This window comes from Polypterus senegalus, chromosome 16 (assembly GCF_016835505.1).
Source record: "Polypterus senegalus isolate Bchr_013 chromosome 16, ASM1683550v1, whole genome shotgun sequence".
NCBI classification, from domain to species: Eukaryota; Metazoa; Chordata; class Cladistia; order Polypteriformes; family Polypteridae; genus Polypterus; species Polypterus senegalus.
Window position 1 is genome coordinate 19,037,430 of NC_053169.1, and position 14,776 is coordinate 19,052,205.

Consider the following 14,776-nt stretch of genomic DNA (forward strand, 5'->3'; position numbering starts at 1 on the left):
CTCTACTGAGCTCCAGAAATGCTGAGAATGCGTTTGAGACTTTAACTGCACATTATTGTGAAGGTTTACTAATATATAATATAGAAAATCCAATGTCTCTGTGTGTCTGTCTGTCCGCTTTTCACAAGAGAACTACTTAACGGATTTAAATCTTTTTTTTTTCTATAATCTGTTTAAACATTCTGGTTGATTTTGTGACTTCTCTCATTTCTCTGTGTATCAGAGTTTGCTTGCGGTAATTGATTTATTTGTGCGATTCCCAGAGACAGGCAGCGGACCGAGGAGAGGGGCCTTCCTCACTCACTCGCCAGCTTTGGGTCGTGTTCCTTAACTCCACTTAGCTAGTGAACGAGAGAACAATTGAATTCAACTTTGTCTGATATTTAAAATAAAGTGTTACTTAGGTCTTGATGAGTTGGAGTCCGGATATTCTTAAGTGTACGCCACACTGAACAGATAAGATTGCAGTTCAGATTGTGGATCGTGATTTTGTGTTAAAAGGATCGTGATATGATTTTTTGGAAAGATCGCCCACCCCTGATTTGACTAATCAAGTTTTCAAACTTATGTAGGATTCATTAACCCTTTGGTGAGCTACTTGGAAAGATGTTGTGAGCTACAGGTCGCGAGCGAGCGACGTGTTGGAGACCCCTGCTTTATAGGAAGGGCAGAAAGATGAAACTTGCTCTGTCGCAATAAACAGAACACTTGCTCAGTTCTACGTCCATAATGGTGCCTGATATAATCTAAGCAGCTAGTTATGATGATACACGGTGGTAAAGCATTTTAGTAGAATCCATTCACATATCTTTACAAATTGGCAGATTTAGCAGCGGCATTAATAAAAGGCCACAGGTAGAAAGGTGATGGTTATACTAAGTTTCTGTTCCATACTTTGGGGCCACAAGCAGACTGGATATTGTCGGTTTTAAATTATAATGAAAAGTGGGTGGCCTTCAATGCCAATCTGAGAGTCCGGGCCAAAGGAGGTCTAAAAACAGAGTTGGATAGAATTTGCACCTCAGAGCTAAACACTTGACAAACCTGGGGGTTTATACAGGCGATTACGCTTTGAGTCTTTCTCAACATTAAACCTGCTGTTTTTGCCTGATAAAGGTTCAAGTACACATACAGTGGGCACACACGGCTTTCCAGTTGGTTAGTAAATTGAATTGTTTTTCCACTAATACGGCCATCTTCTATTTAATTTATATTGCTGGAAGAAAACTGCTTTAGAAATATGAGGACAAAGAAACCCTGTTAACATGGACCATGTCAGGACAAATTAAAATACTTTTCTCTGAAAAACTTTCATGGCCTTTGCAGCACGAACTTACTTTTTGTTTTGTACTAATTGGCTGTGGTTTGAGCTTCTCATCTTTGCCCTTGGCAATGCGCAGGAACTGCTTTAAATCCCCCTGCAAACAATAAATCCCATTAAAACTTAACCGTATGACATAATTTATCCCAGAGTCAAAAGTCAAACAATTACAAAATACAGAGGAGACGTTCAAGAGAGTGTCATCTTATTGACTGATTGTATAGCAGAAAAGAATTCTTGAAAATGAAAAATTGTTAAATTTAATAAATGATCCTATAAATATCACAGACATGCAGTCCCTTAACCAAAAAGCAACAAGTATATCCTGCAGTCATTATCTTCGGACACACAAATCATCTTCACTAAAACACTTGGCTCGTAACAAGTCAATGCTGAACAGGAAGTGGCCCCTCTTAAGAATGTAATTATAGCCACGAGCGACTGCCGAGTCCTCGGCCTCGGGCTGCAGGACACGCCACAGCTTTGAGAAATGTGTCACTGCACAGGTGCCACCCACCTAGCCAGGATTTACTACGTGTGCAAAACACTTTCATTTAACATGGGGGTATTTTTTTTCTTTTTTTACAGCTGCCACGTGCACCTTCACGTTTACTCATGGAAAAGGCGGCCAGGGAGGAGAGCGCAGTTCACTGATCAGCTCGACTTCCTACCGGACACAAGTTTAAATGTACGTTTGTCAGTTAGGAGAATTCATTACCAGATCAACATATTCCAGGATCATGTAATGCGGCTCGACTTCTCGGCACAGCCCAAGGAGGCGCACCACATTGGCGTGGTTCAGCTTGCCGAACATCTCAAACTCCCTCCGGAAGTCCAGCTGGAGCTGCTCATCACGGGTCTGCAGGCTCTTTACCAAGACCACCGTTTCAGTGTCCACCTCCTCAATGCCCTTTGCTTTGGCAAGGAACACCTCTCCAAACTCCCCTTTGCCTAGAAGGAGGAAACAAAATGAAACACTAAAGTTAAAAACGTAGCTTCTGTAACCCGATGAAAAACTGAAACGTCTGCAGCATCGCAGCAATCCGCACCCAAACTCCCACTAGTAGGGCATCTTGATCAAATAAATATAAAGCTGACAAGAAATTATTAGGCATGTGAAAAATAAATGAATATACAGTACAGTACAACATGACATGACACCCCTACTCCAATTCAAGGTCATGGGGTCCACAGGCTATCCCAGAAGCACTAGGGGCGCGAGGCAGGACCTAAACTGCACAGTGCCAGTCCATCAACGTTCACTGACAGACACATCCACTCAAGATGAATATATAAAGCAAAACCACCAACAGACGCGTGTACACAACTGGCTTCAAATGATAGGATGAGGACATTTTGTGTTACAACCAACTTTCAGGAACTTGATGTGCAGAAGTTAAAGAAATGCGCAGGTCCTGCTTCAGACTGCACATAAACACACCTCTGTGTGTACTCAGTATGCAGTCCGCGTGGTGGACATTACTCCTTTCAGTGTTCACAGACATGACTGCTTAGTGCCACCCAAACACAACCCACCCAAAATATAAATCAAATCAAAGGACCACAACAGTGTGTGCACACAGGAGGGAAAGCCATAAATCTCTGCCCTCTCAAATTATGGACGTGTAATAGGATTTAAATTGTCAAAACAGCATTTCCACATAAATAATGTATAGAAAGAGGAGGAGAAATCTATAGTTATGTCATGCAACCAGAGTGACGCTGAAAATTCTGTTTGTGGTCATTTTAGGAAGCGCTTTAAACACACAATCAGAATCGTAAGAGGCATTACCCAGCGTGGTGATCGTCTGCAGATTGGTACGTGGAAAGTGCATCTTGTCGTTGGTGCTGTGCCGCTTGTTCGTGGAGACTGCACTCCCGAGGTTGGTCAATGCAACCTCCTCTTGAATATCAGCCGTTTGTCCATTTTGTTGTATGGTTCCGCCTTTTAGAGACATTAAATCAAAACCAGCAGTTTGTAACTAGCACAGGATATAAACATGCATTGCACCAGGCAGCTTTCTAAATTCAATTCTTTTTAAAATAAAAAACATTTTAAATAACACTCATTACTTTATTTGGCTCAGATTACTGAATTGGGCCCATCCTGAAGTACAAACATGAAAATACATCCAGAATTACAAAGTCACAAATACACAGCACAGGCCACCAAAGGCGTCATGGAAATTGAAAGGCCAAAAGTAAAAGTGCAGCCTGGTATGAATCCTGGAGGAAGATAAATCTGTGTGGGACCGCAATCTGGAAAAAGAAAGAAGGAAACCCAACAGAAATAAGCCAACTGGCGACACGGTGCCTCCAGGCCGCAGGCTGACGTCATCCCATTTCAGGAGTGATGTGTGAAACAACTGGCCAAATCCCATTCAGACTCTTATCAATGCTTACTTTCTGTTTTATAAAATTTTGTTAAAGAAAGGAATTCATTCAGCCTTACAGTGATTCTTTTTCAACCTACTGTACGTGTAGAAAGACGGAGGTCCACCATTACTTTCCCTTGTAGACTACGTTGATATGTTTGTCCCCCCACTGGGCATTACAAATAAAAACAGTCCCGTGCAGTGCAGCACAGACCATCCACTCCTCTTCATCTTGAGCAGTTTTACTCAAAGTGTGATGAATTTTAAAGGACCTAACTAATTTACAGAGGAATTTATAGGAACCCCTGAAAGCAACTTACCTAACTGGTATACAAAAAACGATAACAAAACTCTTAAAAAGCATCTTATTTGAACAAGAAATGTACATTTTTTCTGTCTTGTGCCAATCATTTATTATTTTAATGCATTTGTCTTATTATCCAAGTAACTTATGGTGCTTCTAAGCTTAAAATGGCCAGACAGTTGTCACAAGAGATGGCACAGACAAGTACAAGGACCAAGGCCTTTAGGCAGAACCATTCTTCACCAGGAAAGCTAGCCAATCATATGAGCATAATGTCACACTGGCCTCTTGAGAGATCGGAGAGCAGGCAACGTCAGAGACTGAGACACGTCAGAAAGGAGAGGAAGACCATTACATCCGGACGTCAGAGAATGCCAGCTCATTTAAACTTGTGCATCGCACCAACTGCTGAATTAAAAACCACACTGGAAGACACCTGTACATTGTTAGTGCCGAAGATAGCGAGTCCCTATGTGGAAGACTAGGGAGTGGTTGGCAGTGCATGCATCACTCGTATGGTACTTGTGTGGATAAGGTACTACGTGAAATACTAGAGAGCGACTGGCAGGGTAAGAATCAATAATATATAGTTCTGTGAATGCAAGAGAAGACCAATCCAGTAATGAACAATAAAACATCTTGTATGTCCTACATTACAATTTCAATATACAAAGGTCCCCAAGGCCCTTTAAGTGCTATTACTTGTTAAATTGCTTTATAAATCTATAGGTTTCCTTCGTAACGACATACAATCTATTTGTGTCTCTATGTCCAAGTATGGGAGAGTAACACTCAACTCGTGTGTTCACTATTATGAAAAGCATTTTATCGTCTGCACTGTTTTATTACTCTCTAATGCCTGTCCACTAACCATTCAGGCACTCCATCTCTGGTTCTTCTCCCTCTGGCGTCTTCTGCATCCGTTTGGCATTTCGGCGTTTCTTACAGTAAAACATTAAGCCCAGGACGATTATTATATAGGCCACTGCGGCTCCCACAGACAGGCCAATAGTTTGGATCATCTTGTAGGGTGTCTGCCCATTTTCATTGCTTCCTGTAGTATCTGGCTTTTCTGTATAAAAAAAATGAATGCAATATGTTTTATGCAATTTGCCAGAAACCAAGACAGCCTCTTAAAGACAAACTAGGAGAATTAAACTTTAATAAAAAGTTTCTGGAGACAAGAGTACACTGGAGATTTTAAAGTCTAATGTGTACCACTTGTTAGTAGCACGTCTCGTCATGATTCTCACTCCACTTATACTGATAATGACTGAGGTAGCAACACACAGCCCTGGCTCAGCAAAGCCACCCTACCGTGAGCACTTTCAGCATCTCCTGGTCAATTCCCAGAAAAAAAAAACCCTCCAGTACATCTAGGACATACGCCTGGGTCATTTTCCAGATGGCTGTGCCTTGAACATTCCAGCTAGAGGCCCAAAATCAGCTTGACTGCTTGCTCTTAACCTGGCGAAGTAGCAGTCCTACTCCAAGGTCCTCCCGTTTCTCTGAGCCTCATCCAATCAAGAAAGAGTGAGCCCAGCAGGACTGTACAACCACCTTATTTTGGCTGCTTATCCTCACAATATCATTTTTTGGTCACTACCCAGAAATTGTGACCATTGGTGCAGATGAATATATAGATTGACCAGTAGATCAATAGCTTTTTTCTGAAGATTCATCTCCTGCTTCACTACCATGGACCAGTGCAGTATCCAAAAAAACTGCTGCCACTACATTGACTTCTACCATCACTCTCTACTTCTTGTACCATCACTCGTGAAAATGAGCCCAAGGTATTCAAACTCCTTCACTTGGGTCAGCTGAAAGAACATTCCATTGTGATCCGAGGAGAACCATGACTTCAGATTGGGATATGCTGAATCTCATCCCAAACACATCACACTCAGCTGTGAACCATTCAAGCCAGAGGTCACAGCCTGGTGGGGTAGCGAAAACACCTTAATTGGCATAGAGCAGAGACGTATCTCTGTGTTCTCCACCTGCATGCTCTCCAATGCTCGGCTGCCCCTTAATATTCTGTCTATGAACATCACAAACAGGAGAGGAGAGAAGATGTAACCTTGGCAGACCCCACTGACCGCTCTCAACTTAATACTGAGTGTGTGAAAGCAGCTCTACCTCCACATAAACAAGTTTGCAGGTTATTCAAAGGTCTTCTCCATAAGGTAAAGTACAACCATACATGGGTTTTTGATTTTGCGACTGCTGTAGCTGCTGCCTTCTTGACTAAGATGTACTGGCAGGCCAAATCTGGACATCTTTTTGCTGACGTTACACAACAGGACCTCTTCTTCAACTCGACAGTTTCTCTTACTGTTGACAATCACCAGTAGGTTCTATGGTTACTGCTGTGACAGTCACCAGCACCATTTCTGACCACAGTTTCTTGTAGCTGCTGCCACTGCTGAGGTCTTAACCAGGGTCCATTCATACCCAACATTCCTGACCTGTCCTAAAGTGCAGAAGCAGCTCTCCTGGAGGTGAGAGCCAAATTCACCTTGAAGACAGACATCAGCTATTTCCCAGCAAAACCTCCCCGTCTGTCTGGGGATTTCGGGGTCAGTCTAGCCAGAACTCCATCCATCTCCCATCCAAGTCCTGGTTAACTGACAGTTCAGCACCACTCCTTACCCAAAGCTTCCAGATATACATTCTTAGATGAGACAATTCTAAAGCGGATGACTGACTTTTGGTCCATGGTACTCTGGTGCTAATCACACTCCTGCGTATCTCTGTGTATGAACATGGCACTTGTTATGGACACTCCAGGACTAGCACACAAGTCCAGTTCAAACAACATCCCAATGTTTTCTTCTCTGTGACTCAAGGGCAAACTGAGGTAACCTACTTGGCCACCAGAACAAACTTCATTGGTATGGAAAACAGCCAAGTGCTTTTGAGCTTCCACACATTTAACAGATACCTTTACAAAGTTGAGAGAGAGAGAGAGAGAGAGAGAGAGAGACTACCCTCGATTAAAAATTCTAGTACCAGAGTCAAGGACTGAATATTTCTAGGAGCCTGCAACAGCTCTGGCCGCTTTCCTGACAGAGAAGTCCTTGGTGAACTAATGGTGATCAACAATATTTAAAGTAAAGATTGTATTACTGCACAAATGAAATGAAAACTTGCCTTGCCTCTTAGTTTGCAGGCATCCATCGGGGAAGACAAAGCTACCGATACCAGGAATACCCACTTCCATTACAGTGAACGGAGTGGAAACCAACAAAAACAAAACTTTCGGCTTTATTTTGTTGAAATAAAGTTTAGCTGCCCAACAATGCAATGTTTTGCTATTTTTTGTAAACCCCTACAGTACATCTTAGAAGACAAAAAGACAAAATACATTCCATGAAGTGGAAAACATTGACTTGGCTGTTACATGCTCCACCAGCTCCTTACCAACGACATAGAGGTCTGCGTCCTTGTGCTTGATGTTACAACTGTTTCCGGCTATACAAGTGTATTTTCCGGAGTCATCTGTGGTGACGTCACTAATCACCAATGAACCATTTGGCATTTTCTGAAACCTGTGACGACAGAATTGTGAATTATGTTAAAAGTGTTCAAATCAGAATCTCGATTTTAAAATGCACTGACCGATCCGCACTTTAACCAGTTACAGAATGAGACAGGTACACAGGTTCAGCAGGGAAGAGCAGACCTTCTTTTTGCAGGGACAGATTCACACAGATTTCCCGGAAAATGCTATGAAAACACCAGCAAAACCAAGGAGCTGGTGGTGGATTTTAGGAGGACCAGGCCCCTCATGGACCCCGTGATCATCAGAGGTGACTGTGTGTAGAGGGTGCAGACCTATAAATACCTGGGAGTGCAGCTGGATGATAAATTAGACTGGACTGCCAATACTGATGCTCTGTGTAAGAAAGGTCAGAGCCGACTATACTTTCTTAGAAGGTTGGCGTCCTTCAACATCTGCAATAAGATGCTGCAGATGTTCTACCAGACGGTTGTGGCGAGTGCCCTCTTCTATGCAGTGGTGTGCTGGGGAGGCAGCATAAAGAAGAAGGACGCCTCGTGCCTGGTCTAACTGGTGAGGAAGGCAGGCTCTATTGTAGGAATAAAGCTGGACAGTTTGACATCTCTGGCAGAGCGACGGGCGCTGAGCAGACTCCTGTCAATCATGGAGAATCCACTGAACAGGATCATCTCCAGACAGAGTAGCAGCTTCAGCGACAGACTTTTGTCACCGTCCTGCTCCACTGACAGACTGAGGAGACCCCACACTATGCGACTCTTTAATTCCACCTGGGGGAGTAAATGCTAACATTACTCAAAGTTATTGTCTGCTTTTTTATTTTTATTATTTCTCATTTTTATTACTATTTAATTTAATTTTTTTTTGTATCAGTATACTGCTGCTGGATTATGTGAATTTCCCCTTGGGATTAATAAAGTATCTATCTATCTAAAATGGGTCCACTCAGGCTACTCCTCCCAACATGCTGTAGACACATTTCACATTTGTCACTTGTGCAGAGTGCAACGAGATTCTCACATGCGTGTCTTGCCAATATGCTGCAAGTGGCCACACACACCTGGATGACCTTTGGTTTGACAGGGTATTGGACTGAACCTTTAAACTTCCTATTGGCTTATGAGCGAGTTGTGATGTTCAAATCCCGTGCCTTAAAGCTTCATTACATATCAGAGGGCAAACCACCTCAATAGCCTCCTACTGTTCTGGAGGACACTGGGACTGTACAGCTCCAGGCAGAAAACACTCACTTTTTGCATACTAACCACAGCATCTGATTATAAGTGGACATGAAGACACCAATGGCTGCTAAGCAGTTCTCATTCAAAAGGTCCATTCCTACTCGCACACAACTTTCCTGTATTCTGTCCATTTCACATTCTTTCAGGAAGTCAATATCTGGTTATCTTCATCTTGGGTAAATTTGTTTCTCCCAACTCAACAATTATTGATGTTATTTTCCATGTTTTTAATTCTCCCCTTTTCTCCACATTCCTACCTTAGAAACAATTTGTTAATTCTGGACGTTTTAGGCATGTGAAGTAGTGTTCAGTTTATACATCACCTTTAGCTCCCCAGTGACATACTATCTACTATCTACTCTTGGTCTACACCCGCTGTTCATTTGCGGAGCAGAGCTCAGAGTAATGACATGAGTTAGAAATTAACCCTAAAGGAACATTCCACCCAAAAATGAAGTGAGGCAGAGAAGTGGGTCTTTAATTCAAAAGAGCAGACCCCGTGTGAACAGACTTTGTCACTACTTTTATTTTAGGTATTCAACAATATAATAGCAAAAAAAAAAAAAAAGCATGCTTAGTGCAAGTTGTGAGCATACGGCTTTATGACTTGACATGAGGACATGATTAACCTGAGACATTCTCATGGACATTGTTGATGTCCGCTACTGTCCAGCTTTGGTCATCAGACTCCCATTCTATCAGAAACTCTCATCTCCTTTCAGCATGTAAACATGAGGTCACATTTTTTTTTACAAACCGCATGGGATAAGCAACTGATAGAGAAGATATTTTTAAGTGGAATATTTTTAAATGAGAAGTCTTAAAAGCAGATGCACCATCAGAGTTGCCAAAGCAACGTCATCAGAAGGCTAATAACAGATTTCATTGAATTTAACATTAGTGTGTCACTCCAGTTCAAATTCTAATTAGAACATCACACTGACCATTGAAATAAAAATGTACTGTCAAAGATGTCCACGAAATGTCAATACTTGCAAAGATTTACGACCACTTTAGACTTACTTTGGTGATGATTTTCCGGCATCCAGAATTCTGTCCTTGATCTTCCACTGAATGGAAGGGACGGGGTCTCCAACAGCCTGGCAGTGAAGAATAGCTGTGTGCCCCTGATAAACGGTTGTGATTTCAGGCTCTAATTTGAAACTGACAAAAACTGAAAAGAAAAGAAAAATGAGAAAGGAACCTGATCTGCCAGCAGTTACATTCAAACTAGCAGCACACCGCATGACAGAGACTGCTGGGGGGCCGACAGCAATAATCAGAAATAGCTACAGAAAAGCCAACGACATGCTGCTTTAATTTAAGATGCAATAAAGAAACTTGTCTTTCTTCAAGCTTCCCTGGACAAGCAACATTAAAATAAACTGTTAAATTCAATGGTATGCAGTCATGTACTCCACTTAATTCAAATAAAGTAAACCTACACCAAACCACCCCAGAAAAAAGTCGTGCCCTCCAGATCTGTTGGGACCACGTGTGGCTAATGATAAATGCCAGCCCAGCACACTACTCGGTGCACATCCCATTACCTGCTACGCTGAGATGCACCAAGGCCTGTATCTCCCCTTGTTGACTATTGGAGGCAGTACACGTGTAGTTTCCAGAATCGCTTCGTGACACTTTTCGAAAATACAGTGTTCCTCCATTTTGCTCCACATGAGGTGGGATATTGGCATCTAAGAAAAGAAAGAGGGAGTCAAAATGCAATAGGGAAAGACCCCAAATGTTTGGATTCCTACTTTATTCACCACATTGAAGAGTCATGCGCACACACACACACAAGTAGACAGATTCACCACTTTAGATATCACTGATGTGGCTGGAAAACATTCTTTGTTCCTGTTTTTTAAAACAAGATTGGACTCATTATTCCTTAAGACTGTAAAGTATTTGAAAAATTGATAGAAGGCTGGCTGGCAAGATTATCAAACTAGCTAGCTTGACATGACCATACACCAAATCAATGAGCTCCCCATTCTTTACATATGGGTCTCTGTTAGGTTTGATTAGATATCCTTTATTAATCCTAAGGGGAGATTCACATGCAAACAGCAGCAGAAACATAAAAAAACAGGGATACAGACACAGCATAAATAATACAAACACAATCAAATAATAAATCGTGTATACTGTATTACACAGAAATTGCAAAATGAACCACACTACTAACCCTCACATTTCTCTAAGTTTCTTTAAAGTACTTTCATCTGAACACATTTAAAGTATTTGAGATACTCATTTGATTTTGCATTTCAGCTAGTTTAAAATCTTCAACACAGTATTATTTTAAATATGAATATGATATGTTATAACTTTGCATTTTTTAAAACACATCTTTAATGTTAAGTACCTTCAAAATTGTATTGTATATTCAGTTCCTAATATTTTAAAATACAGCAACTCATAATTACTTAACAGGTAATAAGTGTAAAATCAGGAGATGGAAACGAAGCACAGACCACTTATAACTTATTATCTCTTACTTTCCATCAAATCTGTGTTTCCATCTTCTGCATTTGACAGCAGTGTGGAATCTAAATATGAATTTTCAACAGTTTCAAATGAAATGAATGCCATTTATTATAGTAAAATGAAATACTACAATATAACAGAAAGCCATGATTAACTGCACAGCCCACTCTATCACGCCGGCTGACCCTACAGCTCTTCTTGAAAGCTAAACAATAATATGAATGACAAAATATTGTCAGAGCCCTAACAGCATATTAAACTATGCAAAAGGATTAGATTTTACTTTAACAATTCAAAATGTACATTTTTAATTTGATTCATTGTTTTATAAATATCCATGTCATATATGATAGACGGCTGCCCAGGCCTCCTTGCATGTTTTTAGCCGAGACCACAGCTCTTTGTACGCGACTCTGCTGCCTCTGCTGTGACAGTTTATGCCAAGCACACTACTGTATATATTCAGTTACACTTTGGGAAGACCGTACCAAAAAGAATCCGCCTTTGATTTTGTATGTTTTGAAATCATTTTGTGTTGCACATTTTTATCTTTATGCTTTGTGTCACATATATGGGCATCAAAAAACCCAGAAGTACCTGCAATAAAGTTTGAACTTACTGCTGGACGCGGCGATAGATTTGCATGTTTTATTCTCTAAGTTGCACCAACACAGGTTCAAACTGGTCAGGTTAACGACTGGTGTGTCACACCGTTCTCAAAGTGGCCGCTGCACCTTCTGTTTTTTTGTGGGCTGAATGTACGAGGGTCTTACGGAAATGAATGAACAATCATTGTTTTTTGAACTGGGGAGTGTTGATGCTGGACAAAACAAGACTGACATATTACAACTGACTGACACTCTGGAGGCTGTTGAGGAAAAGAAGATGGGGGTAAAATTAGATGCCATTGTGAACAATTCTGCCTATCCCCTTTCCAGGGGGAAGTCTCTTGGATTCCTTTTAGCTACAGACTCCTGTCTCCACAGCGCAATCAGCACCACCTCTGGGGATCTTGGGACACTGGGAACTTCACTGCTTCCTTCCGATGTCCCTTTCTTCACTGCTGCCAGAAGCATTACGAAAACAGCATACCTCAATTTACTAGTTATTACTTCAGAATAATATTTATTTTTCAACATGTTTTTATTCGGTTGTCTTATATTGTATTTTGAGTCAGTATTGGTATATTTTAGGTAACAGAACAAGATGCAGAGGAGAGAAAGATATGGAAGAAGATGACCCGCTGTGGCAAACCCTAACGGGAGCAGCCGAAAGAAGATGATTGGTATATTTTAGGTATCAATGTGTTTTGTTTCGCTGTGGTAGGCATCTGAATTCCTACTTTGGGATTAATCAAGAGTAGAACCTTGGATTACGAGTAACTTGGTTTGCAAGACGAGCTAAAATTTTTAATAAATGTTGACTTGATAAACGAGCGAGGTCTTGCAATACGAGTAGAACGTATACGCTTTGTCTGCCAAATCAGTTGTGATCACAACTAAGCTGATGGTGGTTCTCTCTCTCGCTGCAGGATTGTGGGTAATCGTCGCCCATGCTCAGTCTCAGTTGCCGTGCTTCACTCATATAGTCAACATTCGTACATGCGTATACTGTTTACTATAGCATGGTGACGACGTGTGTGTGTGTGTGTGCTGTAACGTGCGAGTCCCCGTCTTGTATCCCGAAACACGAAGCGAAGTCTCAGTACTTTAGCGACACCAGCTTTATTCAGCTTGAAACAGGAACAGCACGGTTATTTATTGTAGCGGGATCTGCCGCTCTACTAAACACAGACACAGCAGTCAGGCAAGTGGCCAAGTAATACTGTGCCCTGCACATTTATAATGTTCCTGTATTACCCATCAATGGCAGGCGCTTATAGCATGTCTGCGATCCTTTCGGATTCGCTTTTACCGCAAACTGCTACAGCGCTCGAAGCCTGCGGTTACTTCGGGGCGTTCTTCTGCCTGTCGTCCCGTTGGGTGGAATCCCAAAAGAGTTTAGAAACTCACTCACACCAGCCTTGATTGTTTTCAAAGGTAAAGTGCAGGTTAATTTGTTTTATGTATTTTTACTTTATATTTTGTATTAATCATTTTTATATGAATAGTTTTGGGTTGTGGAACAAATCATCTGAGTTTCCATTATTTCTAATAATATGAGTGCTTTGGATTGCAAGCACGTTTCTCGAACGAATTATGCTCGCAAACGGGGGTTCCACGGTATATCTAATGTGCACACCTTGATTTACTTTTCTACAGAATCTCCACTTCAATGGACACATTTTTCCCATCATACAGGTAGTTTCCAGATACCCTTATAAAAGATCTCCATTCTAGCCACCCAAAGACACTGACGTTGTGTCACATTTTGTTTTACTGAGAGCGTCTGATGGCGATTACTACAAGGCTGATCTTGGAAGTCAGTGAAACCATCTTTTAAATGCTTCACCCACCTTCACGGAGTACTGTGCATCTCTGTATACATGAAGCCTACAGTAAACTTCAGCTGCAGGAATTTCTTCTTTAACAAGAAATTCAATCACAGCTCGCTGACTGAACGATACATCACTGTCAGCTACTCTGTGTAAAGTGTGTGCGGTCACGCGATTTAAGCTAATGAGGGTGTAGCAGGAGATGGCACTACCTGTCAGACAACATTCATTCTTCTATGCTAAATGTATGTCTAATACTCCTTCATTTAAACCGGACCAGATCACAGATCCATTTGTCAACTTACAGCACAGTATGGAAACAGCAAAGTGTCTACAAAAAAGGATCAATACGTTCAGGAGTGGCCTCACAAGTATCACAGATGAAGAACGATTATGTCGCCCATCCACATCTACTACAGCTAACAATACTCAGTGTGCCTGTGACACGGGTCTGGCAAACAAGCATGTGACCACTGGATTAAGTGTATTAATAACCAAGAAGAAAAATGATATTCAATGTACTGAGCTCTGGACAAGTGGGTTAAGAAAATGGATGGATGGAATGTGTTTTGAATTTTGTCCTTTGCATATGAATAAAATGAACTGAACTCGTATTTGTGCACTTTCCACCTTTAAATTGCATGGAGTTTGAAAAGGACTATATAAAGTCAAAATGAACTGGTGCAAGTAGCCTCCATATTGTCCTGTTTGGCAGCAAAAAAACTGCACGCTTTTCTAACTTTCTATAATTACCAAGTTGTAGAATGCCAGGAGCAATCGTTTATTTATGTGTTTTCAGACCTAGACACACACCATGTACACGACACTGTCCAAACGTGTTCTACACTTTAATTTATGAGTTTCTAATATTTCAGACGACCACCGACATTTTGCACGTATTACCTAGAGTCACAGTAACATTTCTGAAATGCCAAAGATGAAGATAAGAACTTAAGTAAGACCACCCAAAGATATGATTCATGTTGTAGTCTGCTACCACATCCCCGGACTCATATTCATGCTGTCAAAAAATAGAACTGTTTTACTCAGCTCAGGTTGACCTTAACATCCAGGAACCACAACTT

The 14,776-nt window shown here is 41.3% G+C and overlaps 1 protein-coding gene across 1 annotated transcript in view; it reads right to left on the reverse strand.

Moving 5' to 3' along the window:
- The window catches only part of ptk7b (protein tyrosine kinase 7b), a 214,900-nt gene that overhangs the window by 8,460 nt on the left and 191,664 nt on the right, over window positions 1–14,776 (reverse strand). The window contains exons 11-17 of the mRNA XM_039739114.1: window positions 10,315–10,461; window positions 9,788–9,938; window positions 7,427–7,554; window positions 4,872–5,072; window positions 3,114–3,266; window positions 2,040–2,272; window positions 1,338–1,418 (exon numbers count right to left, since the gene is read on the reverse strand). Coding sequence (XP_039595048.1) covers window positions 1,338–1,418; window positions 2,040–2,272; window positions 3,114–3,266; window positions 4,872–5,072; window positions 7,427–7,554; window positions 9,788–9,938; window positions 10,315–10,461 — 1,094 coding nt within the window. The remainder of the gene's footprint in view (window positions 1–1,337; window positions 1,419–2,039; window positions 2,273–3,113; window positions 3,267–4,871; window positions 5,073–7,426; window positions 7,555–9,787; window positions 9,939–10,314; window positions 10,462–14,776) is intronic.